At 64.1% G+C, this 23,368-nt stretch overlaps 2 protein-coding genes across 3 annotated transcripts in view; both read right to left on the bottom strand.

The window, feature by feature from the left end:
• Positions 1-1,358: 1,358 nt before the first annotated feature.
• On the bottom strand, positions 1,359-16,480 carry PWP2 (PWP2 small subunit processome component). The gene is made up of 21 exons (XM_046001846.1): positions 16,277-16,480; positions 15,168-15,280; positions 13,825-13,919; positions 13,480-13,579; positions 12,482-12,625; positions 11,514-11,649; positions 11,085-11,299; positions 10,707-10,850; positions 10,514-10,584; positions 9,918-10,054; positions 9,330-9,478; positions 9,002-9,149; positions 8,638-8,788; positions 7,644-7,824; positions 6,448-6,595; positions 5,881-5,989; positions 4,439-4,504; positions 3,444-3,662; positions 3,156-3,306; positions 2,940-3,014; positions 1,359-1,858 (listed from the first exon to the last, which is right to left on the bottom strand). The coding sequence occupies exons 1-21, from the start codon at positions 16,292-16,294 to the stop codon at positions 1,687-1,689; spliced, it is 2,742 nt and encodes a 913-aa protein (XP_045857802.1). The 5' UTR covers positions 16,295-16,480; the 3' UTR covers positions 1,359-1,686.
• An 833-nt stretch (positions 16,481-17,313) lies between these two features.
• Positions 17,314-23,368, bottom strand: part of TRAPPC10 (trafficking protein particle complex subunit 10) — a 78,466-nt gene continuing 72,411 nt past the window's right edge. Inside the window, exons 21-23 of one of the 2 annotated variants that reach the window (XM_046003804.1) lie at positions 23,073-23,250; positions 20,586-20,780; positions 17,314-20,269 (exon numbers count right to left, since the gene is read on the bottom strand). In XM_046003804.1, coding sequence (XP_045859760.1) covers positions 20,031-20,269; positions 20,586-20,780; positions 23,073-23,250 — 612 coding nt within the window. In that variant the 3' untranslated portion in view covers positions 17,314-20,030. The remainder of the gene's footprint in view (positions 20,270-20,585; positions 20,781-23,072; positions 23,251-23,368) is intronic. The other variant, XM_046003805.1, reaches the window with a different exon arrangement.

Genomic DNA, 23,368 nt, shown 5'->3' with positions numbered 1-23,368 from the left:
GCGGCCGGCACGCGACAGGAGAACGGCTGGAGCCCAGGAGGGGCTTGGGCGGTGCCGCTGCTTGGCTCCGGAGCCTCCAGGGCGGGCCCGGGAGAGCCGTTCGCACGCCCTTCCCTGCAGCCGGGCCTTCTCCCGCGGGATCCCGGCCTCTCCCGGCTCCTGGGGCCCGGCCCGCCCACCCCTGCCCCCTCGGGGTCCAGAACGGGAACTGGCAGGGGCGACGGGGTCGCGGGCTGATGCCGACGTGCCCTAGGTCTGCCCCACCCTGAGGAAGGTCCTGCTGCGGATTCGGATTCCGCCGGGCTGGGAGCCCAGAGGCCGCCTCTCCTGCAACCCCGTGGCCGCTCTGCGCCCCGCAGAGCCCCGCCTCCCAGTCGTCTGCTCGGCCGGGCCGGCCCAGCGGCATTTTAACCTCAAAAATAGAACTCTGCTTTAGCGACAAAAACGTGTTCACTGGAGAATGGCAGAGCCGTGGCCCGTGAAAAAGAACCCGCAGGAAACCTGAAAGCACAGGCAAGTCAGGAAAACAGGGCAGAGGAGGCTGGGGTCGCAGAAACCAAGTCCATTGGAGTAAACGGGAGTGGCGAGTGCAGTGGCCTCTCACTGGCTGGGCCCTGCCACCACGCACTGGCCGTGACATCTGCCATTGGCTGGGGAGCAGGTGCCCAGGAGGGACAGGGCTGAGGGCTCCCCCTGCGGGCCTCCAGACTCTACTCCAGAGGACAGTTCATTTGTTTTTCTGACTTCATCGGGCACACATGAATCGTACAAAAAAGCAGCCACGCGGAGCTGCCTCAGCCACAGTGCTGCGGTCACAGCTGCCTGGAGGGGCTGCGGGCACCCAGGGACAGCTGGGGCCCGAACACACACACCATGGGTGCACAGCCCAGGTCACAGAGCCCAGGAGCAGGCGCAGGCGGCCTGAGGAGCCCCAGGCTGAGACCCAGCAGACGCTGTACCCACCCACTGTCCAGAAAGTGCTGTACCCAGCTGGGCCCCGTTTTCCTGCTCCTGAGTGGAGGTGGTCTCCACCGAGCCTCAGGGACCAGGACGGGGGGGCCTGACGGGAAAGCACAGCTTATCTCCTCCATGTGGCCCTGCAGAGCCCGCACAGGAGGTCTGAGTGAGCTCCCCAAGAGCACCGTCCGGTCCCAGCCCCAGGGATCCCCGTGTGTCCCTCTCCAAAGTCAGAGTGCGCAGAGACTCCAGAGGCAGGCAGTCTGGGCTGGGGGCCACGCAGGTGGGGGCCGTGCGGGCTGGGGCGTGGCGGCCGCTCCAGTTGTCCCGCTCACCCATTCCCCCAGCACAGAGGCCAACAGGCAGGTGACCCCAATGGTACAAACACTTTCAATTAAGAGTGCAGATTCAATCCATACTTTTATCACAGAAAACCCCATTTTTTTCATCTCCAAATCATCAAAACTATTAAAAATATAAATAATGGATATACAAAGTTCAAGTCTATAAAGACAGACCCATTCGTCTCCGTAGACAGGCGTCTCCAACAGCAGACGAGCGACATTCACCTCGGCTCACAGCACACGACTCCCGGGCCCGTGTGTCAAGCTGGTGCTGGCCCAGGAAGCAGGTGCCGCCCCCCTCACTTGCTTCCCCGGGCCCAGGCCGCGGGCTCCGTCTTGTCGGGGGTCTTGACCGAAACAAGCAGGGCCACAAGTATGGCCAGCCCTACACCAGCTGCTGGTCCCCGTCCCCGTGTCGCGCGCCGAGCAGGTGCAGAGTGTCGTCATCAGACGCGTCTGCTTCATCGTCGCTCCCTGGGGGCTCTGAGGGGCGTTTCAGGCCGCGCTGCTTGGACACCGCCAGGGCATACTGGATGTTATACCGGTTCCAGTCACAGCTGTTCGAAGTGCACAGGAGTCCCATCAGGCAAAGTGACCGCTCTCCTCTCCCACCAAGACTCTGACTCCCTGGTCGCCCCAGCACCTTCTCCAGGACCCCCAGAGCAACTGGCCACAGGTGACCTAGACAGCCTCCCCGGCACGACCAGACCCGAGGGAGGGGCTGCCGCCCAGCTTCACACCCGTTCAAGGGGGTAGAGAGAGACCCCCAGACTCAGTTCATGCCCTGCGTGAGCTAAGAGAAAAATCACACCTGTGTTTCCATGGAGGAAACCACCGGGTATGGACGAGCTCAAGGCAAAGGACTAAGAAAACCACTGCCCTGTGGGAAACCTCAAACAAGATCCAGTTTGGCAACGTTAACTGGAGCCCCCCAGATTAGCACACAACAGCGAGCTGCGCCCCCACATCAGCACAAACCACCACCCGCGGGCGTCCCAGCAACGATGTGTTTACGGGAACGCCACGGGGAACCTGGTCTCCCGGACGGAGCTCTGCAGAGTCGCAGGGGCCCCAACAAACAGCAGGGCAGCACCGACGCGGGACCCCCACATCCCTACCGCGTCCCAGCGGGCGGCCGGGGCTTTCAGAAGAAAAGCCTCCAGGAGGAAGGGCTTGTTCAAGGCTCCAAAAGACCGAGGAAGCCGTCAAGGACAGAACAGGCCCCTGCCTGCGGGCGCTGGGCAGACACATCCAGGGCAGGGAACACGCCACTGGGGATGGAGTGGGGACCCCTGGCCACGGGCCCTGAAGACGGCCCCAGAGACCCCCGGTGCTCGGCATGCCCCCCCTCCACTCAGCGTCGGGGCAGGGGCAGAAGAGGTGTGAGCCAGGAGGCAAGCAGCTGGCGACAGGACAGAAGCTCCTGGCCCCACACGGCACTCCTTCCTCCGCCGGTCTGATGGTGGAAGGTACTGGTCTCGCTGGGAGAGCGCTCTTTTCAGCTCCTAGCCACGCCTGAAGCGGGGACCTCGAGTCCCGCCATGGGACAAGCCCCCCGTGTGGAACCAGCTGGGGACAGGGCCACCCCCCAGCACCGCCGTCCCCTCCGCATCCCCCACCGTCCACGGCACCACGTACAGCCTGGAGACGTCGTCCAAGTGCCGCTGGATACTCTTCTGAAGGAACTGAATGGCCGGCAGCACCTTCCCCGCCCTGCACGGGAGACCCGCCTCAGTGCACGGCCACAGCCCAGCGCCACGTGGCCCCGCTCGTGGGCGCGCACACAGCCCCCCGGACCTACGGAGCCCAGCCAAGGGACGGGACCACAGCTGACCACGGGGACGCGCTTCTGACCTGGCCTTCAGCTTCTGCCCGTGCACCAGGAGCAACTTCTGTGTCCAGATGAGGTAGAACTCCAGGTGGCAAGACACTTCGAAGGATGAAGCCAAGAACTCCAGCACTTTCTCCACGTACAACTCCGGAAGCGAGGAGCCGACCACCTCGACTGCAGCAGGAGGAGAAAACCGGGCTCACTTGGCAGGGACGGCTCCCGTCAGGAGCAAAGGGGAGGACGGCGCTGCAGAGCCCCGAGCCCAGACGCGGGGTGCTCCCGGCCCCCCGGGGGCCCGCCCCAGTGCTCACCCTCGTCCCGGGGCACCGACTCTAGCGCCTGCTGCAGCAGCTTCCTCTCGTTGAGCCGGAAGGCCATGAGGATGGCCCTGGTGTAGTCCTGCTGGCGCAGGGCCGCCCGGATGCGCGCGGGGGTGACGCTGGTGTCCAGCTCGAACGGGTCAAACAGCATCTGCGTGTCCAGGGAGTAGACGAGGAGCCCCTCGGTGGTGGTGGCCGCCCAGCAGCGCCCTGGGAAACGAAGCCGTCAAGAGCCTTCCCTTCCCGAACACCGATTTTCACTCCCCCCCACCTTTTTAAATAGGGGGTACCAGATACGTCCCCATGGTCCCAAATGCCAACAGCAAGAAAGGCGCATGGGGGGGGGGGTGGCGCCAGGGTCGCTGGCATAGGCTCCCCCTGCCCCACTAGCCCGTGCTCGCGGGAGTAGACACACTCGTGTGCACCAGGCCTGGTCAGCTCCCCGCGGGGGCGCACACCTGTCTCTGCGGGCCACACAGCCTCAGCCGAGACGCCACAGCAGCACCGTGGAGCCCAGGGAAGACGCCCGGACAAGCAGCGCCGCGGGCCAGAAAACCGCAGGCCCCCGAGCGAGGGGCTCCCAGCGCTGTCCCTGGGCCACGGTCCGCAGCCCAGCCCGCACCGTGGTACACGGCCATGCACGGCTCTGCACCCTGCTGGGGAGGGTTGCCTATCGCCCCACACACTAGCCCACTGCAAGCCTCCGTGTCCTGCCCACTCCACGGGACCACGTTTACCTGACCCTGGCCCTGTGGACACAGACCCTCCCCCACGATCCCTCCACACGAGAGTGGAGCTCAGGGTGGGTGCCCGCCTCCCCATTTCAACGCCCAGTGCGTCCGAGGCCACCCTCTTCACTGCCCTCTGGAGAACAGCAGGGCCCAGCTGTCCCTGGGAGCAAAGGTGACAAGCCCCCAGTGAGCACCGGAAGCCCAGCGGGACTACCCTACCCTTCCCAGCTCCAACAACCCGCGCTCGGGGCTCACCGGTGGGAGAGAAGCGAAGGGACGTCACCCTGATTTCAGGCTTGAAGTGCCGAGAGCTCATGTCACCTGGAAAACAGGGCAGCACCTCCCTTACACTCACCGGACGAAGGGAGGGACCCCGCTGCTCTCCCCTGGCCTTCCTGCTCGTCTGCACATGCAGCGGGTTTGAGTCCCGGGCCCCAGCGGTTGTTTCACAGGCGCCGCTGGCCTCCATAGCCCTTGGAGCCCTGCTCCCAAGCATCCACCCAGCTTGGCCAGTGGACAGCCTGTCTGTTTTGGCAAAAGGCCTTGGCCCGACCCCAGGGCTGGGAGGCAGGTGGCTCCAGCCCCGGCCGCCCACTCTGCCGGTGCCTAGTGCAGTGCACAGCTCACACGCCTTCACAGGGCAGCTCTGTGCCGTGGAGGCTCACCCGCACTGGGCATCCCCCCGTGGGCCCCTTCTGCAAACTGATCTTTTAGACCTACTGCTCAAGGCATGATACACTCCTGTGGTTTGAAAGTCAGTGACACGCGAGTCACCTGAGAAAAGCCAGCCTCCTCTCTGAGGGCCACCTCGGTGATGTTTTGTGCCTGTCTCCTCACACTCTGTTGGGGGCTCGACCTTGGGATGACCAACACTTGGGGCTGGGTCCTTATGGGTCCAGCAGACACCCGGGTGTCCCCACACTCAACGGCCAGCACCTGCTCTGCTCGAACGAGACCGTCAAGAAGTCTGCAGACACGGTAGGAACCACCTCTACACGTCACTGAAAACTAAGGAACCTGTTTTCCTCAAGAGATGCCCGAGAACGCGTGTGACGCGGTCAGGGGCTGCTCCGGGCCCCGCATCGATGGTGCAGTCCTCCCCGCAGCACCCAGCCAGTCGCTGGGGCGCCCCTGCAGCCCGACATGCAGTGTGGGCTCCCTGGCACTTGGAGCAGCAGGAGCCAGAGCTGGAATGAGCCGGCCCAGGCCAACACCAGCAGGGAGGCCAGCACCAGGGGGTGGGGGGGGAGAGACCAGCACCAGGTGGGGGTGGGGGAGGAGGCTGGCATGGGCAGGGCAGCTGTGTGGCCACGGCCAGCACACGGACTTTCTAGCTGTCAGCTGTCCCTTTCTCATGGTGTACTAAGGCCTGAGGGCCACCCTGTCCCTGGGAGGGGCGCACCCTCCATGGGCCTCCTTGACTCCAGCTCCCTGACCCCGGAGCCCACAGAGCCCTCCTCGTGGCCCACGTGGGGGCGAGTGTGAGGCACAGGGCCAGGCAGTGGCCGGAGAGCAAAGCCACAGGCCCAGACAGGCCAGGGGGACGCGGCCCACTCATGTGTGACAAGAGGTCCTGGACACAATCGTTGTGGCCCCAACGGGAGAGCAAAGCCGCAGTCTCCTGGGAGGAGTGGGTGCTGGGCAGGGCAGCCTGCTGCGGCCGTGGCCTTGGGGGGACGTGGGGGCACTCTGCTCACCTTTCTTCACGCCCGGCAGGGGCACCGCGACTCCATCCTCCACCCCGGCATCCTGGTCGATCAGCGCCAGGTTGCCAAACTCCGTCATTTTCCTTCGGTTTAGAAACTCCTGGAAGGATGATACCCCAGGGGTCTCGCTCATCGGGTAGAGGGCAAGAACCCAGCCTCCAGGCCCTGCCTTGCTCACGCACCACAGACAGTGGTGGAGACGTGGCCCCGCGGGGAACAGCCGCAGGACACAAGCATCCCAGGCACCCACAAGCCAATTCTCACACCCACCCCCCCCCCCACCCCGCGAGGCAGAAGCTGCTCTAAGCCGGCTGTAGGCGGGTGGGGCCGGGACCCTCCAACGTGCCCCCAGCGAACGCTCCCGCAGCCTCCGTGGGGCCGGCACACGTGGGGGCGTCTGCTCACTTAGCCTGCCCATCCGCAGGAACCGTCCCCTGCCCCCAACTCAGGAGGGGACGGGCCTCAGACAGCAATGGGAGCCCAGGCGCATGGAGACAGGGCCTGGACATGCGGGGGGAGTGGGGGAGGAGGGGGCAGGCGGCCGGCACGCCCCCTCACCTCCATGGCGTCCAGGGAGAGGTTGCAGGAGATCTCAAACTTCTTCCTGAGGATCTGCTCCTTGACGTGGTAGATGCACACGAACTTGGACATCCCTCCCGCCAGCACGCTCTGGCCGTCTGCAGAGTAGCACAGCGTGGTGAAGGCCCTGAAGCCAAGGGGACAGGAGCGTCATCACTGCCCAGGACCCCTGACGTGTAGCTCCCCACCCTCCCCCCGCCCAAGCCCCACGAGGAGCTCCATCCTCGGGAGGCTCTGGCCTGGGCCTCACAAGACACGGTCACCCGCTGGGCTCCGTGGCAGCACCATCCCCAGGAGAGACTTCCGGAGACATGACCCTCTTTCGGGAGGGCCCTCCTGGGGCAGGACAAGGAGGCCACTATGCCTACCACGTGCATAGCGGCCACTGGCAGGGCGCCTGCTCAGCCCTGTGCAGGGGAAAGCCGGGCCCCCGCCTGCCAGGCTGCTCACAGGACACGAGACGGCGTCACATGCGACACCAAAGAACCCAAGCAACAGAAGAAAGCAGCGAGACTTCATCAACTTCATCATCTTCATCAATAGAACACGCTCGTGCCGCAGACACCACTGAGAGCGAAAGGAGCCCTGGGCAGAAAGCGGGACGTCCAGGCCCAGATCTGCCCAGTGGTGCCTATCGGGATTACGCGGACTCTCACGTCGCCGCAGTGATGACCCCAACCCACAGGAGCAGACACCTGGACGACCTTCTGCGGCCCCACTTATGAACGCGGGCCGGCCTACGACAGGACACGGGCCGGCACCTGCCTCAGGCAAGCACGAACCGGAACCGCATACAGACGGCGCCTCAGTCCGGCCCAGAGGGCTGTCGTCTAGAAGCACGTGGAAACGGGGTGGGTGGCTGGGGAGACCGGCCGCCACGGGTGGTGCAGCCACTTTGCAAAACACTCTGGATCCTCACAGAAGCAAACCCTGGACACCGCGTGACCCCCCCAGCGAGTCCACCCCAAGACACACCCCAAAAAACTTAAGAAGAGATGCGCTCGCAGCTGCCGGTCCCGCCCGATCCCATGGCCCAAGGGGCACGAAGACATGGAGACTGACCAGTCACGGACCTAACACAGGCTCCATGCCCCCAGGGGGAAAGAGCCCCGTGGCCACACAGACCCCTGGACTTCGGGGCAGGACCCGCCGCAGTCGCGCGCCGCGGCACTCACTTCCCCTTGGCCGAGTGCTTGGCCGTGATCTTGTCCAGCTCCTTTCTGCCTGTCTTGAGGTCATGCCTGCCCTCGATGGAGCCCGTCTGCACAGCGTTCTCAGGGTCCCAGAAGGTGATCTGGGAGTTCAGGGTGGCCACAGCCAGCTCCGCGCCGTCAGGGCGAAAGGTCACGGCCAGGGCTGGAGAGAGATGCGTCATCAGGGCCAGAGGAAGAGCTCATGGTCCCGCCGGCCGCCGCACCCGCCCACGCCCTCACCCAGCCTCACGCCAGAAGAGCTAGGCAGGCACCAGCACCCCAAGTCTGTACATGACAGGTGGGGGCCCCCGGCTCTCCCCACAAAAGCTCCACCCTGCAGGAAAGGCCCCAGGCCACAACCAGCTTGGGGCCGAGAGGGTCCGCGTGGGGTCCCAGGCCAGCCCCAGGCCAGCCCGGTGGGAGGTATAAGCGAGAGGCCAGGCTGGGCGGGGGGAGGCACAGGGAGATTGGGACAGAGGCGCTTCTGACAGGGCCGCAGGACAGCCTCCAAACAGACCGGCGGCAGGCCGGGGCTTGGGGCGGAGGCCCCGCGGAGAGCCAGGCCGGCCGCCGGCAGCTGCCAGCATGTCCCAGAGCCGCGTGGACAAGCGGAGACACCGAGGGGGCTGCGGAGCCCAGGGGCCCGCGATGCACCAGGGCGTGTGGGGCAGGACGGCTTCACCCACGCACACAGATGCCAGGGCCCCGGGTGGCCTCCTGCGCCTACGGTCACTTCGGGGTCCAGAACAGCAGCTGCGTCTCAGGGATAGCAGCTCAGGGGGGAGCGTCCGGCTCGCTCTCCTAGAGAGGAGCCCGACACCGAGGGACAGAACAAGGCCACCAACCCCAGTAGCTGGGGTGCAGCTGGTGGTCCCGGGTTTACACGTACATACAACTGGGACGGATGCATAACGGCTCCAAAACGAGGCCTCCCGCCCCAGGTGACACCTTGTACCTGTGCCCCCTGGGCACCCACCGTCCGAGGTCAGGCCCAGCGTCTCTGTGGTCCTCCAGCTGTCTGCCATGTCCCACAGGCGCACCGTCCTGTCCCAGGACGCACTGGCCAGGACCGACTTCACCGGGTTAAAGCACAGACCGCTGATGGGGCCCTCGTGACCAGACAGGACCTGCGGTGGCCAGAGAGGAGGCGTGAAAAGACAGCCCCGGGGACCACGCCGCATGCCGAGGCTGCAGGACGGGCGGGCTGACAACGGACTTGGTCTCAGTGCAGGAGAGGAGGAACCGCGGCCAGAAGACGCCACAGCCCCTCCCGTGGGGTCCGCAGAGGCACCCTCCCATGGGCTGTGTCCCCCACATCCCCCCTCAGACCGGACACTCACGTCCAGGAGCCTGCCTGTCTGCATGGACCAGATGAAGACCTCGAAGGAGTCCTGGGCCCCGGCGGACACAACCTCCCCGCTGCAGTCCACGGCCACGCAGGAGAATTGGGTGGGCCGCGGGGACGTGAAGGTGCGGAAGTTCCGGTACCTGGCCGAAGACAGGCCTCTGGCTGGCACGGCTCACAGAGCCCCAATGCCTCGAGTCCCTGGGGCCCCAGCGTTCGGGCTCGACCTGAGCCTGTCTACACTACGTGCTTCCCGGCAAGCCCACGAGCCCCAGTCCCACTCTCACAGCCCGCCCAGAGAGAGGACGGAGCGGGCAGGCCACCTGTGAAGGTCGAAAGCACGCACAGTCCCATCCATGGAAGAGGTCACGATGACAAAGCCAGTGGCCGTGAAGGTCACACCGGTGACCCCGCTCGAGTGCTCCGTGAAGGTGATGAAGCAGAAACCGCTGAGGGTGTTCCACACCTTGACCTACGGTGAGGGTAGGGGATTGAGGAGCAGGGCTGGGCGCAGCTCGGGGCCACGTGCACACACATGCACACGCGCATGCACGAGTCATCTCAGCCACGCCCCCCCAACTGTGCACACAATGCCCCTTGTCCCCACGAGGGAGGCCTGGGGGCTGGCGGGGGCCCGTGTCACCCCAAGAGGCACAACAAGCTTGCATCCACGTGACATGGCTGCCCCCATGGACTGGCCCCCAGCCGGTCAGGGGCACGCACACCGGAGGCCACGCCGTTAAAGAGAAACGGACAGCCGGCGGTCCCCACTAAGTCCTGGGGAGCCTGTGGACACCTTCTCGGGAGCCTGGATACAGCAGGGTGAGCCCCGAAGTCGGGGCCTGGCTCTCCCTCCTCAGCGGCCAGAAGGACGAGACCCCACGCCCCTCCCACCCCGGGCCGAGCCCCACCTTGCCGTCATCACCGCCGGTGGCGAGGTACTGCCCGTCGGGGGAGTAGGCCAGGGCCACCATGCTGTTGAAGTGGCCTTGCTGCTTGAGCACGTAGGACTCGCTCTGCCACTCCCACACCAGCAGCTGGCCCAGGCCTGCAGAGCACACGCAGGGATGGGCTGGGGACTGGCCCTGCCACGGTGGCCTGCAGGCGGACCCAGGCAGCCGGTACCCTGACCGTCCGACCCCCCGAGGCTGGTGTCCCCAGCACCCTGACCCAAGAGAGGGCGCCCAGCAGAGACGGATGGCCTGAGTTGCTGTCCCACAGGAAGCTGCCCCAGCGCCCCCTCACCCCCAGAGGCCCACAGCCACGGGCCCGGCGGCCGACTGAGAAGGGGGCTCAGGCAACAGGGAGCTCGTAGCTCTGAGGGGCGCCCCGGCCCCCTCCCCCGGGAGCTCCCGGCCCACCCAGCGCGCCCGCCCGCACTGGCGCGTGGAAGGGGCTGCTCCCGGGAGCTGGCGCAGCCCCGTGGCTGGGGGCAAGGGAGCCACGTCGGCAGTCCCAGAGCAGCATCTCTGCCCTTGGCCCCGCGTGACCCCGCACCCAGGCGCACCTGCGCAGCCGAAGGCGACCCAGTCTCCGGAGCTGTTGATGGCGATGGACGCGATCCTCTGGTCAGAGACACTGAGCCGGAGCGCACCATGGGGGCAGGGGGGCAGACAGGCGGTACCGTCAGCCCCGGGCCACCGCCCGCCTGGCGTTCTGCGCAACCCCCCCCCCCACCACGGTGCCACGGGGGCGCTCACCTCAGGGAGTGGATGAGGTTGAACTCGGGGAGCTCGTGCAGGTGGAAGATGCCAGAGGCGAAGCCGGTGACCAAGAGGTGGGTCGTCTTGTGATAGGCGGCGGCCGTCAGCTTGTTGAAATCTCCCTCTTTGTTGAAAAAGTACCTAAGCAGACGGGGGTTCCGAGGAGCTGCGGGCGGGGCCCAACGGCCACGTTGACCTCAGCCTGCCCCGGCCCCCCGGATCCCCAGGTCACAGGCCCTGGACCCGCAGCCCTGCCACCCTGGCCTCTCGCTCCGGCTCCCCGAGGCGGCTCCCGGCCGGCCCCTGCTCTCCAGGCCTCCGCATCACACGGCAGCCCCGAGGGCGCGCGCCCCAGCCACCCCGGGGGACACCTACTTGGCCAGCCGGGAGTATTTCACTTTTCCCTGCTGCTCCTCGGCAGCCGGTGCCGCCTTCCCCCGGACGGTGGTCTCCTCCTCCCCCTCCTCGCCGTCCTCCGCGCCCTGCAGCAGCTCTGCCCTCCAGCCTGCGGGCGCTTTCAGCCGCAGGCCCTCGGGGGCGGTGTCACACTGCCACACGCACAGGGCCCCGTCCTGGCTGAGGGTGTAGAGCTGCAGAAGAAAGCGGGCGGGATTGTCCCGACGCCGGTGCCCACCGGCCCGTACAGCCCACCCCCGAGCGCTGCAAGAGGTGACCGCAAGGGACAGCCAGCAGGTGCCGCTGCTCCCTGAACACCCCGGTGAGCGGGGAGGGCGCCTGCATCTACGGGGGGACGCTGCCGTGTGGCTGCCAACCAAGATGCCGCCGGGCTCCCCAGGGACGTACATCAAGGCTGCTGGATTCAAAGAAGCAGGCCACGATGGCGTCCTTGTGTCCCCCCAGCGCGTAGTAGATGAGATTGTCCCAGCGCTCGGCTCCAAACACCCACGTGGACATGTCCTTGCACCCGACCGCGAAGCACCTGGACAGAGGAGACCGGGCTCGTCCTCAGGACTCCCGGTGGAGCGCCACCCAGCACGGCGGAGCCGCCCAGGGTGACCAGCCCGGGTCTGCCCAGCCCACGTCTCCCCAAGCGTCGGCGGCGGCCCCCCATGTTCCTCAGGGTCGAATCGCCGTCCCTCCTCACGAAGCTGTCCCTCATGGATGGCAGTGCAGGGGGGCTCTGAGAAGCAACCGCCAAGCCCATCAGCTGCCACGTGGGGAGCCCTGCTCCTCGCGCCTGACTCCCCGTGACCCCCATCTGAGCGAGCCCCACTCCCGGCACAAACACAGCCAAACCTGGAAACCGGCAGTGCCTCGCTGAAGCAGCAGAGGGCAGGGGGGCAGGTTAGGTGGCAGGGGCCCCACTCCAGCCCCGAAGACCTGTCTGCCAGGAGCACAAGGCTGCCGGAGGCTACGCTGTCCCCCTGCTCCCGTGCCCGCCCCCAGACTGGCACCAGCCACCAGCCCCCACCTGTCTCTGCGTGGACCCTGAGCGAGCAGCCCTCCAGGATGGTGGGGGAGCAGCTGTGAGAAGATGGGGTCAGCGCCCCTCTTGGGGGAAGCCCCCCAACCCTCCCACGGACACTCTGATGTCGCACAATGGATTCTGGTGCCCTTGTCAAGGTCCCGACACCGTGCTCTGGTTTCCAGAGACAGATGCCAGGCCTGTGCCGGCCCCGCCCCCAGCCAGGAGCCCAACGGCCTCCAGCCCCAGGAACGCTCGAGAGAGACCATTTCCAGGTGGAACTCTGGGATGTGACAGGAGTCACCTGGGCTCCCATCCAACACGAGGCCCCGCCCCCGGGTCTCACCTGGAGTCGTCTGTCCAGTCGATGCACGTGGTCTCATCGTAGGGCCCAAAGTAGGTTTTGTCCAAGACAAAAGCATTGAATTCCCGCTTCCTCCCAGGGGCGTGGTACATCTGAGCAATGTTGCCTTTCGTGACGACGAACTTCCTGCAGCAAACAGGGGCCGTCGGGATCCAACACCCCCAGAGTCGCGAGCCCAGGGCGGAGCCTGAGGACAGCGCCCCCGCCCTGAGCAGTTTCCTACGAGAGGCGAATGGGGGGGGGGCCCGCCTCTCCACAGCCCCTGACCCCCATCTTCTCCTGCAGGGACCCTGACCCCTGCCGCTCTGCTGTCCCAGAGCACAGGTACCCCTGGCGCTCTCACCGGCCTGGGAGTCAGCCGCCGAGGCCAGGCCACACTCGGACCAGCCCTGGGGGAGCTGGAAGGACAACACGGGCTCCATGCGACAGGCACAGAGGAGTGGCCACTGCCTTCTAAGGGGTTGCTAAAGCTGGACATGGGTTGGGGGCTCACGGCTGAAACCCAGAGCCACCCCCTCCATGGCCTATCCAGGTCAGTCTGTGTGTGAGCACCCCAGGATCGAGCCCTCTCTCCTGGGGCCCTAAACCCGGAGCAAGGCTGGGTCTGGCCGGGACCCTATCGGCACACATTCTCCTCCCTGAGGACCTCAAAGCTGGGGGTCAGCGCTACTCAGAGCCAGGGGCTGCTCTGTGGCCCTGTCTGGAGGCTGCAAGACCATGCGTGGCCCATGACTGTTCTGGAAGCGGTTCCGGTGGCGCAGCTTTAAAACCTCCTGCTTGAGACGGGAGCACCAGCCAGAGAGGACGGAGAGCAGGGGCTGTGGCCCGCAGCCCTACAGGAGCCTGGAGGGCGGCCAAGAGGAGGCCTGGGCACGGGCTCCCACGCTGACGCCTCTAGCCAGAAGAACGCCTGAGCCCGGCTGCACCCGTCATGGGGTCTGGATTTGGTGCACGCCCTGCCCTGAGCCCCGGGCCCCTACCTGCCATCCGGAGAGAAGGACACGCTGTGCACCGAGCCCTTGAAGTGGAAGTGGTGCAGCACAGACCTGCACACCAGGCTGACCAGCAGCGCGTCGCCCCCTGTGGGAAGGGACAGTGGCAGGTGTGAAGTCACGCCAGACAGGACAGCCACGGCCCAGCCTGGGACACCCGGGGATGTCCACGTTCCTCCCCCAACGCCCATGAAGGTCTCAGGCAAGGAAGCGACTGGGGGAGAGGACCGGGGCTGAGACCCCGACGGGTTGGTGCTGGCCTCGAGTCACCCTGCCGCCTGCCTTGCCTGTCCCCCCAGCTGCCGGCGCTGCCTCCCCGCCGAGGGCGCTCACCTTCATCGACGATGATGGCCAGGCGGCCGTCTGGGGACAGCCCTACGCACTTGACGTTGTACCGCGTAGCCAAGGGCAGAGTGTTGGATTTGTTGCTGAAAGACAAAAACCGCAGTGGTGTAGCCGGTCTCAGTCGTGAGACAAGGAGGGGGCGGCCTCAGACCACCCACCCCTTTCCCCGCTCCTGTCCCTGGCCGGCTCTGGGGCCAGAGCTCACGGCTGGTCCCCAGCTCCCTGCTGGAGAAGAGGAAAAAAAAATTTTCCCTGCAGAAAATTTGGCAAAACATATTCAAAACCTTTAAAAATGGGCTTTGGTTTGGGGAACCCGGTGGCTCAGTCGGCTGAGGGTCTGACTTTCGATTTTGGCTCGTTGTGCTCTCAGGTCATGGGATGGAGCCCCATGGCAGCCTCGGCGCTCGGTGGGGAGTCTGCTGGGGTCCTCGCTCCTCCCTCTCCCTCTGCCCCCTCCACACACACGGGCACGCATGCAGGCACACACGCCCCCTCTCACACCGAAAAGTAAACTGGGGGGGCTCTGATTGTCCATAGAAGTGCATCCCAGGAGGACTCCGCGGAGGCTATCAAGTCCCCAGACTGGAAATGCGCTGAATGTTGCCCAGCAGGAATTAACCCCAGGGCCTGCACAGCCCCGTGAGGCTGTCATCAAAGGACGGGAAAGTCAGTAACACGAGAAACAAGCAGCCGTTGGCTTGGACTAAGTTTGGGCCCCACTTTTCTGCTCTCGAGTTTCCACCGAGTGTGCGGTCCTCACTCCAGCCCCGTCAGGTGTGACCATCTCGCCTGCTGGCACAGGGGGCCCCGCCCGGGCACTGCTCTCGGGGACATCAGGAAATGAGTCCCAGAGACCATCGTCCCACTGCACAGACCGGGAGACGGAGCCTGCAGAGCCAGACACAACTCCAGGCACCCCCGGGCAACAAGAGGGTCTCACCCTGGCCACGTGACTCTGGGAAGGGGCGACAACCGTTCAGGAGTCCTTCCCCTTGAGGAGAAAGGAACAGAGCCACGTGCCAGATTCGTGAGAAGGAAAGTGAACCTGGCAAGTAGAACTGGGCTGCGGTGAGCTCGGCGCTGGCCCAGCAGGGGATCCAGGGTGGCCTCCAGAGCCAGCCCCCAGCACGGTGACTGAGACCCCAGAGCTTAGGGACTAGAGTAAAGCAGTCCTGCGAGTGACGCGCTGACACCACGAGCGCCCTGCAGAGCCTCCAGGCTTCCCCCGGGGTCGGGGGATGCGCTAGGAAGGGGAGGAGGAGGGACACACGGTCAGATTTTGCTGCTCTCTGTCACCGTCCGTGCTGTTCAAGTCATTTCAACACACTTACTTTTTAAGGTCGAATATAGTGACTCTGTTTCCCACAGGGCTGATCAGTGAATTTCCATCACACGTAAAATTCAAATTTCCACACCGATACACTGTCCCCAGCAGATTTGAAAACTGAAACACAAGTGAACCATCTTAGTACAAGGAAAGCCCCAAACTGCAGGAAAGGCTAAGGCAGGCCTCTGGTCCAGGGGCCGCACAGAGCTCGCCCGCTCCCCCAGGTCCCTGGCCATTCCTGGGTCCCCCCTGGCACGCTTCCTGACCACCTACGCAGCCCAGCCAGGAGGGAGACAGGAAAGGGAAGGGAGTCCCAGCCCCGCGGGCTCCAAGCCCCTGCGGAAGAGGATGAGGGCCACTGTGAGCGTCTGGGGGGGGGGGAGCTCCACACACGAAGGGGGAGAAGAGCTGAGCAATGAGGCACCCCTCCCCCCCAGCACCCTGGGTCAAGGCCACCCCAACAAAGCAACCCTCCGGAGTCCAGTCCCGGAACTCATCAGACCGAAGGGCGCCCTGGAGACGGCTCTGCGCCCTGCAGGCCCTCCTAGTCTCCACGGGCCAGGCAGGGCCGCGAAGGGCTCAGCACAGCGCGAGCAGGGCCTGCAGGCAGCGCGACGGGCGGACCGGCTCCGCGGGCGGGTCGGGTGGGACCCCGGACGGCAGGAGCCGCGGGAGCGCAGCGGGAGCAGCCCGGCCCGCGGCGAGGCCGTCAGCGGAGGCCCCGTGGCCCGACTCCCGCGCTTTCAGGCCGTGTCACGGGCCGTGCGGGCAACAGGGAGGCAGCGAGGGAGCGCGGCGACGGCGTCCGGGCCAGGCCGGGCCCCGGAGGAGTGCGGAGCCCGGCGAGGGGCGGACGCACGGGGCGGGCACGCGAGGAAGAGGAGGGCAGGCGCCCCGCGAGCCAGGCCCGCCGCCGCTCTCCAGCCGGGGCTCCGCGCTCTCCCGCCGCCAGTCCGTCCCGTCCGGGGGCCGCCGCGCACCGCCCCGAGGCCGGCCGCGCGGGCTACCGGCTGAAGTGCGCTCCGGCCCGCGCGCGCCCAGGCCCCGCTCTCCCGACCCGCCTCCGCTCCCCGGACCCCGCGCGGCGAACCCCCCGGCCGCGGCCGCGCTCACCCGGTACGCGAACTTCATCGCGGCCGCCGCACGTGTGCCGCCGCGCAGCCGCCGCGCCCCGCCCGCCGGCCCCAAGCAGGCACTTCCGGGCCCGGCCGCTGCGCCGCGCCGCACCACAGCGCCCCCAGGAGGCCCGGAGGAGCGGTGTCGCCTGAAGCGGAGCCCAGCCTTCAAGCCGCGCCCACACCTCCTCCCGGGGCGGAGCCCAGACCTCGTGCCCCGCCCCCTGCCGGGCCCCGAAGCAGAGCCCGTCCCGCGGACCCCGCCCCCGCCACGCCCCGAGGCTGAGATCCGTCCCGCGGACCCCGCCCCCGCCACGCCCCGAGGCGGACCCCAGGCCCAGCCCGGGGGCGGCGCACGGGCCTGACCCGCTGCGAGGCTGGAGCTCGGGTCCCGCCGGGTGGCTTCGCCCCGCGCCGCCCGCAAGGCTGAGGCCCGGAGACGAGGCCGCGACTCCACCGCCACTTACCGGCTCCGCGGGACGAACGGGGCCGGGGGCCCAGCAGGAGCCGCGCGGGCGGCCGGACACGCACGGGCACGCGCGAACGCCACGGCGCAGCTCCCTTCCCAGGCGTGCGGCCGGCGGCTCCGTCCCGGGGTGCCCGAGGCCCTGCTCCAGGCTCTGCCGTCCTGCCGGCCGCGCGGTGACGACCCACGACAAAGCCCCCGCGAAGCAAGTCGTCGGAGCGGAGTCCGCGGCCAGGGTCGGGGAGAGGACGGGGGCGTCCGGGTCCGCCCAGGTCCGCCGCTCCGTGCGCTCAGCCGAAGAAGGACGTTCCAACAGCGAAGTGTGCGCTTGACACGTGCGTGTCCGGAACTGCCGGGTGACCCGTCCCAGCACAGCCAGCGCGGCCCACAGTGCACCACGGTGGCGTCGGCAACGACTCCCGGCCAACCCCAACGCACTGGGTTCAGTACTGCCGCGGCACGGTCGCCAGCGGGTCGCCTGCTGTCCCGGACCGCAGCCTTTCGGGTGCGACCGCCGGACGTCGGCGATGAGCGAACCGAGGGGCGCGTTCATGAAAACGCACATGAACTCCAAAATCATGGGTTTATTTTAAAGATCACAGCGGACAGCGCAACATTCAGATCAGCGTATAACTGCTTACTTTTACGCACACATCTGAGGGTCTAATTTGGTTCGCAACTCAGTCTTACTTTAATCACTCAAAAAAGCCGAACAGAAGCCTGTGCTGTTCTCTGCCGACCGCGGACATCAACCGAGACCTACTGGCACAGAATCCAACCCGCGACCCGCTGCGCTGACAACGGACTGAGGTAAAAGTCATTTCCAGATTAAATACAACAATTTCCGCATTAGAACCAGAAGTTATAATTTTTCCAATCACAGGAAACCCCATGAAATTCACCAAAATTATAACTTACATCCCTTCCCGTTTGCTAGTATTTACATGTTGCACAGTATGTAAAACGGCTGCATATTCTGCTTTTTCCATGCTCACTCGGTATCCGGCTTCACAACTATTTAACAGCTGCTACAGCTTCATTAACAAAACCAGCTCGTCTCAAACACATAAGCCGTATTTTATTTGAGACACAACAGAAATCCACTTACTGCTTTAAAAAAAAAGATGAAGTTTTAGGTAACATGTTTCGTTTCCGTGGAACAAAACAGAACAAAAATAGAGGCACTCACCCCAAAAATCTTATGGGTAATTGGGGGGGTGGGTCAAACCAGCCATACATTTGAATTTATACCAATTAAAAACAGTAAAAAGCCACCAAGAACACTTTGGATTTCTCCATTTTTTTCCCCGAGTATGTTATGTAACTGGAGGATTTCAGGATTAGAACAGAGACACCAAAAAATCAAACAGAAACAAGGTAACCATCGAATGACCAGCCCCCCAGAGGAGGAGAGAGAAAGCCATATGATACTCAGTGTGAGCCTTTTCGGACAGAATCAAATCTCAAAGGTCTCTTCATTCAAAGGGCTTGGCAGGTGTGGTGACCATCGTCAATTTTTACAACAAAACAAGTTTACGTGAGAAGCCCTAACCTATCTATCATCAGGTTCTGAAGTTCTAATTTGCCTACCTAGTTGACCAAGTCAATTAGTTTTAAAGTGCACCGAAGGAAAACAGTTTTGCGAACAGTTTAACTAAACACACCGATATTGGGCGTCGTTACACGTTTCCAGCTTCTGTAAATGAAAAAGACAAGCGGCGGGGTGAGGGGACTCTCGCCACCTCATCTGTTGAGGGAGTGAAAAGACAGCACACAGAAGGGTGGACACAGCCGCTCTGTGTACCCCGAGCCACCCCGTGGCCCCCGCTCCCCGCCGCGCCGCTACACCAGCCTCTCCCGCAGGCGCCCCGCAGGACCGGCGGCAGCGAAGATCCCTTTCCTCTGGAGCTCATGTGCTTGAGGTTGCCCCGACCTCCGCTGGACCTGACTACGCTCGCTCGATCAGTCTGCTCCGCGCGATTCCAAGCATGCTTTCCCAGGGAAGGAAGAATTCTCTATTTCTCATGTACAAAAATACATCGCTCTGGAGAGCTGGAAAGGGCTCCATACACCCAAAACTTATTTACAAGCTGTGACTCTCACACCAGTAAAAACAAACACACATTTATTTTCTCCTTGATTTTTGGTGCAACTTATACATAAACATTACATCCGTTAGTCTGTACTTTTAAAAATAATAAATCAACCATATGTACAATTAAATTTACAACCGAAAGCAAATCAATCCATTGGTATGGCGTGACTGCGATTTTAGAGGACCGGCAGAGAATATGCCAAGACTTTTCGTCCTTCCCACAACCAAACTAGAAGCACACGGAGAGGGCTGCCCCCCCCGTCCCCCTGAAATGGAACCTCTTAATCTCTAGGACTTAAGGTGCAGAAGAAACATATTGATTACACAGTGACGATGACGTGTCCCGACTTTAAAGGTGAGAAGAAAACAACGTATCACCCCCCACATATATAATGGTAGTTAAAATAAATACATATTTAATTTCAAGTGCATATTGACATTCAGTCAACATCATGGGGAACAGGGGTTCCAGAAACGTTTGTTCCTAAACTAGTTCAATGCCAAGTTGTCCCTTAGGCCCTGGTCTCATCTTCCCCGAGTACCGTTCAGATGGCTCCAGCTAACGGAGGCTCCAGGTCCACCCCGTGGGCCACCCCAAGGCACAGAAGGGGGTTCCTTCCGTTCCCTCCCCACCCAGCGCTCAGCCTCACTGACCTGCCCTAATAGGGTGTTAATTCTAGAAAAGCACTACGTATCTCAGGGAAAAGATGGCGTTTCACCCCCCAGGAGACTCACAAATCCACCCGGGCCGGGATCCAGAGCGCAGCCGTGTGAGCAGGAAGGCACACACGTGTGACGACTAAGACGGCAGGGCCTGCCGTGTGTCTCCCTGGAAAGCACACGGACTCCATGAGGAACCAGGAGCCGGGGACGCGGGCAGATGAGGGCGCAGGGAGGGGGCGATGGGAGGGAGCGGGGCTCTGAGCAGACACCGCAGGATGCCAACACAGGGACCCAGGGATGGGGAGAGGAGAGAGCAATGAGTCCTCTTACAGCATGGACAACACAAAAATGACGCCGTAACTCAGCCGACCGGCCGCACGCCGAAAACCCTCCGATGCTTCCGTGGCCAGGCAGAAGCACCGCGAGTCCAGGTAGCGCTAGAATGTCACGATGGAGAGAGCAATGGAGCCAGGATCCCTTCCCGTGCGCCCACACCCGGCCGGGGGCGTGTGCGGACCCGACGCGCGGTCACGTGACGCTGACTTCGAGGACGTGGTCGTCTTTGCTGGGGATGACCAGGATCTGCGTGCCCGTGCTCGAGTTGAAGACCTGGCCGGGCGGCAGCGCCTGGAGCCGGGGCATGGGCAGGCCTTTGTGCTCGCCGCTGGAGGCCGAGTGCGCGCTGCCCCGGCTCCTGACGCTGCCGCTGTCCGGCTGGTCGTCCAGGTGCTTGTCCAGCGACAGGCTGTCGCTCTCTATCCAGCTATCTGCAAAGTGCACCTCCGGTGACACCCCGGCCAGCGACCCGGCCCCAGCCACCCCGGGGAGCAGCCAGCCGCCCCCGCGCCCTTCAGCCGAGAGCAAGCCAGGCAGCCCCTTTAAACAGAAATGAGCCCATGGGCCGTCTGAGGACCCACGGCGGCTTCCGAGCAGATGCCCACAACTTGCGCCCCCCCGCCCCGCCCCACCACCAGCCGCTGCCCATCAGCAAGCCAGGTCCCTGCGAGGGAGCGCCCCACCGCCCGCACGGAGCTCTCCCTCCCTCCCACAGCGGCTGCGCCTTTTCCCTTCAAGGGTCCTTACCAGCGTCCAGTTGTGAGGAGTGCGCCGAGTGGTGCGGGAGGTACTTAAACAGCCGGACGTCGGGGAGGGGGAGGTAGCCCGCGAAGAGCGGCATCACCTGCATGTGCACGCGGTGCGTGGCCTGCGCGGCCACGGGCATGGAGACGACGCCAGAGCTCTTCCCGCAGACCGCCCAGTTGCTGCTGTTGTCGACCACTGAAACAGAGGGAGCGCGCTGGTCGGGCCCCAGCAAGGGCCATGCACAGCCCCCACTCCGGAGCGCAAACGCACACCGGACACGTTCTAGACCCTGTCCTCTGACCGCACCTCAACCGGGAAGCATGGCTCGGCGACAAGATATACGCGAGAGCCCACAGGGAAAATCACCTTCTCGAGTTCATAAATGAAGAGGGATTCGGTTTTACTCAAAAACTTTGTACGTCAGGCTTCCAGAGTAGGGGGTCTCTGGCTGTGGAATTTGGAAAGGGGACGGGACAGGGTGGCGGTCGGTCTAGGAAGTCGTGGCATCAGACCGGGGTCCCCACCCCAACTCTGCCGCTCAAACGAGCCTCTCGATGACGCGGAAAGAGCTTAGGGAAAGGCCTTCTCCCGGCGCAGGAGACGTTGTTAACACACGGCAGGTACTGGCAGCAGCGATTACAACAGCCGCGACGTCGTTCAGTGTAACCAGCATGTGTAACGCACCCATCACTCAAAAGTCGGCGGGCCGGGAGCTTGTCCTCGACAAGCCGGGGCCTTGCCGAGAGGGGACGGCAGCTCTGTCAAGGGGCCACGGAGCAGGGCCCAGGAGCTCCAGGGAGCAGAAGCTCCCTGAGGAGCAAAGAAGGGGTCACAGAGGGCCGGCTTCCCGCAGAGGGGGATGGGACGGGAGAGCTGCTGGGGACAAGCAGCATCCGGGAGGGAGGCCGGAGCCGTTCTCAGAGGGTGGTCCCGGGCACCTGGAGGTCCCACCGCCGCCTTTCTCCCCGGGCTGCCACACGCCCCGGCGCCGAGGACTGGGGTCCGAGCACGAACCAAGGCCCCCGGGGCATGGAGAGGCGCACCAGAGGCTTCCTCGCCACCATGCACCTGAGGATAGAAACTGCCAGTTTTACTTAAGGACGTCCTCTGTGAAGTCGTCGGAATTAATTTTATTAAATCCAATCCTCAAGGTCTTTCTAACTGTAACTCTGAATGATGACAGACTCCTGGGAAACTGCACCCGTGAGAGGGCCCCTGGCCCCCGAGCTCCCGGGGACTGCCCCCGCCGTGCTCTTCCGTCTGGGGTACGGGGCCGATGCCGTCCCGAAAATGAAGGCTGTGAGCCTGTTGCTTCGAAGAAGTTGCCGGTGATACCGTCTGAAACCGATCGAGGGCGGGAATCTCGGAAAACCTGCCTTTGCCGCGGCAAGCCCGGCAGTGTCCCAGCAGTGTGGGCCGGCAGCGGATGCCGGCCTGCCAGACTGCCCGGTGAAAGGCGCCCAGTGTGTGCGATCCGCACCCCTCAGGAGCCACGTTTCCCACGTGGCCGAGGCATGCCACGAAATGACGCCTGGGTAAACGAGCCTCTCAAACCACCAGCCAGACTTGAGCGTGGGAGGAAATGGAGCATGGCAAGTTCATGCACAGATCTCAGAGGCCACGCTGTCACTGGCCTGGAAAAAGTGCCACCCGCCCAGTTCCGGTGAGAAGCCAACGGCCTCGGCTGTTAAAACCCCTTTACCAGCTGTGGATCGAGGCGGCCCGAGAGCGTCCTCTCGTCCGTCCGCCCGCCAGGGTGCCGGGCGCCAGCATGGAGGACAAGCCAGCTCCCTCCCATGAAGCCGGCCATCAGGGAGAGCGGAAAGAATGCAAATGAATGTCATTCTTCTATTTTTGTCTTGTTTTGTTGCGGAAAACAGTTCTTTCTCAAACACGAAGTTATGGAATGCATTTACTGTGATTTTTAAGTAACTCAAGAAAGAAATTTTTGGCTCCTCGGCCATTTCTTAGAGCACACACGGTCCTGACAGCCCTCCGACCGCGAGCTACTCCCAACACAGCCAAGGCCCTGGAAGAGGCGGGCGAAGTGGGTCTGGAAGGGGTCGGGCGGGGCGGGGGGGACCAATCTCAGGCGGGGATTGGGGGCCGGGGACAGGAGGCGGCCCGGAGGGAAGAGGTCAGGGGCCCGGACCCGACCACATAAGGACTGCGGGGCGGCAGAGTTGGGACCCTGCTCCCGTGGTACTGGGAAGGCCCCGAGTCATGGACAGAGAGGGAAGGCCAGCTCCAGGGCCACCGTGTTCTCCACACTGGGCCCAACGACCGCGTGAGGATCTCCCGGGAACCAAGTCTGACGTCCTACCAGCCTAGGACCGCGCCACATAATAAAACATTCAAGTGAGCTTTTCTGATTCTAGAACATTCTCTCCTCAGAGCAGAACACTGCACCCTTTGGAAAAGAGGCTGCAAACCCTTCAGGCGCCGGGGCAGCCCAGCAGCCCGGGGAAGAGACGCCTCCAGACGCACCTTCGTACATCAGCTTGGTCGAAAAGTACTCGTCGGTCTCCGTCAGCGCTTCGTCCTTGTCCACCTCCAAGAGGTCCGAGAGCCGCGTGATGGACACCTCCAGCGAGCAGAGCGAGCCTGTCCGACAGTGCTCCGTGCCCGAGGGGGGCAGGATCTCCGCTCTCACGTTATATAGCGTCTGCACAAGAAAGGGAGAGACAGGCACAAGTGTCCACACAGCGGGCAGAGGCGCTCCTCCAGCCCCGGGGGTGCTGCCCACAGATATGAGGGACGGGAACGGAGGGGCCGCGTCAGCT

This window comes from Meles meles, chromosome 4 (assembly GCF_922984935.1).
Source record: "Meles meles chromosome 4, mMelMel3.1 paternal haplotype, whole genome shotgun sequence".
Classification (NCBI taxonomy): Eukaryota; Metazoa; Chordata; class Mammalia; order Carnivora; family Mustelidae; genus Meles; species Meles meles.
Note: the sequence above shows the minus strand (reverse complement) of the source record. Positions and strands in the feature narration are given on the sequence as shown.

What these genes read in the sequence shown, in the direction of transcription:
- PWP2 (XM_046001846.1), bottom strand. An exon ending in GGTCGCCTTCGGCTGCGCAG is followed by an intron (nt 10,055 to 10,513) that starts GTGCGCCTGGGT and finishes TGTGCTCTGCAG; the next exon opens with GCCTGGGCCAGCTGCTGGTG. An exon ending in CGTGCTTTCGACCTTCACAG is followed by an intron (nt 9,150 to 9,329) that starts GTGGCCTGCCCG and finishes GTCTTCGGCCAG; the next exon opens with GTACCGGAACTTCCGCACCT.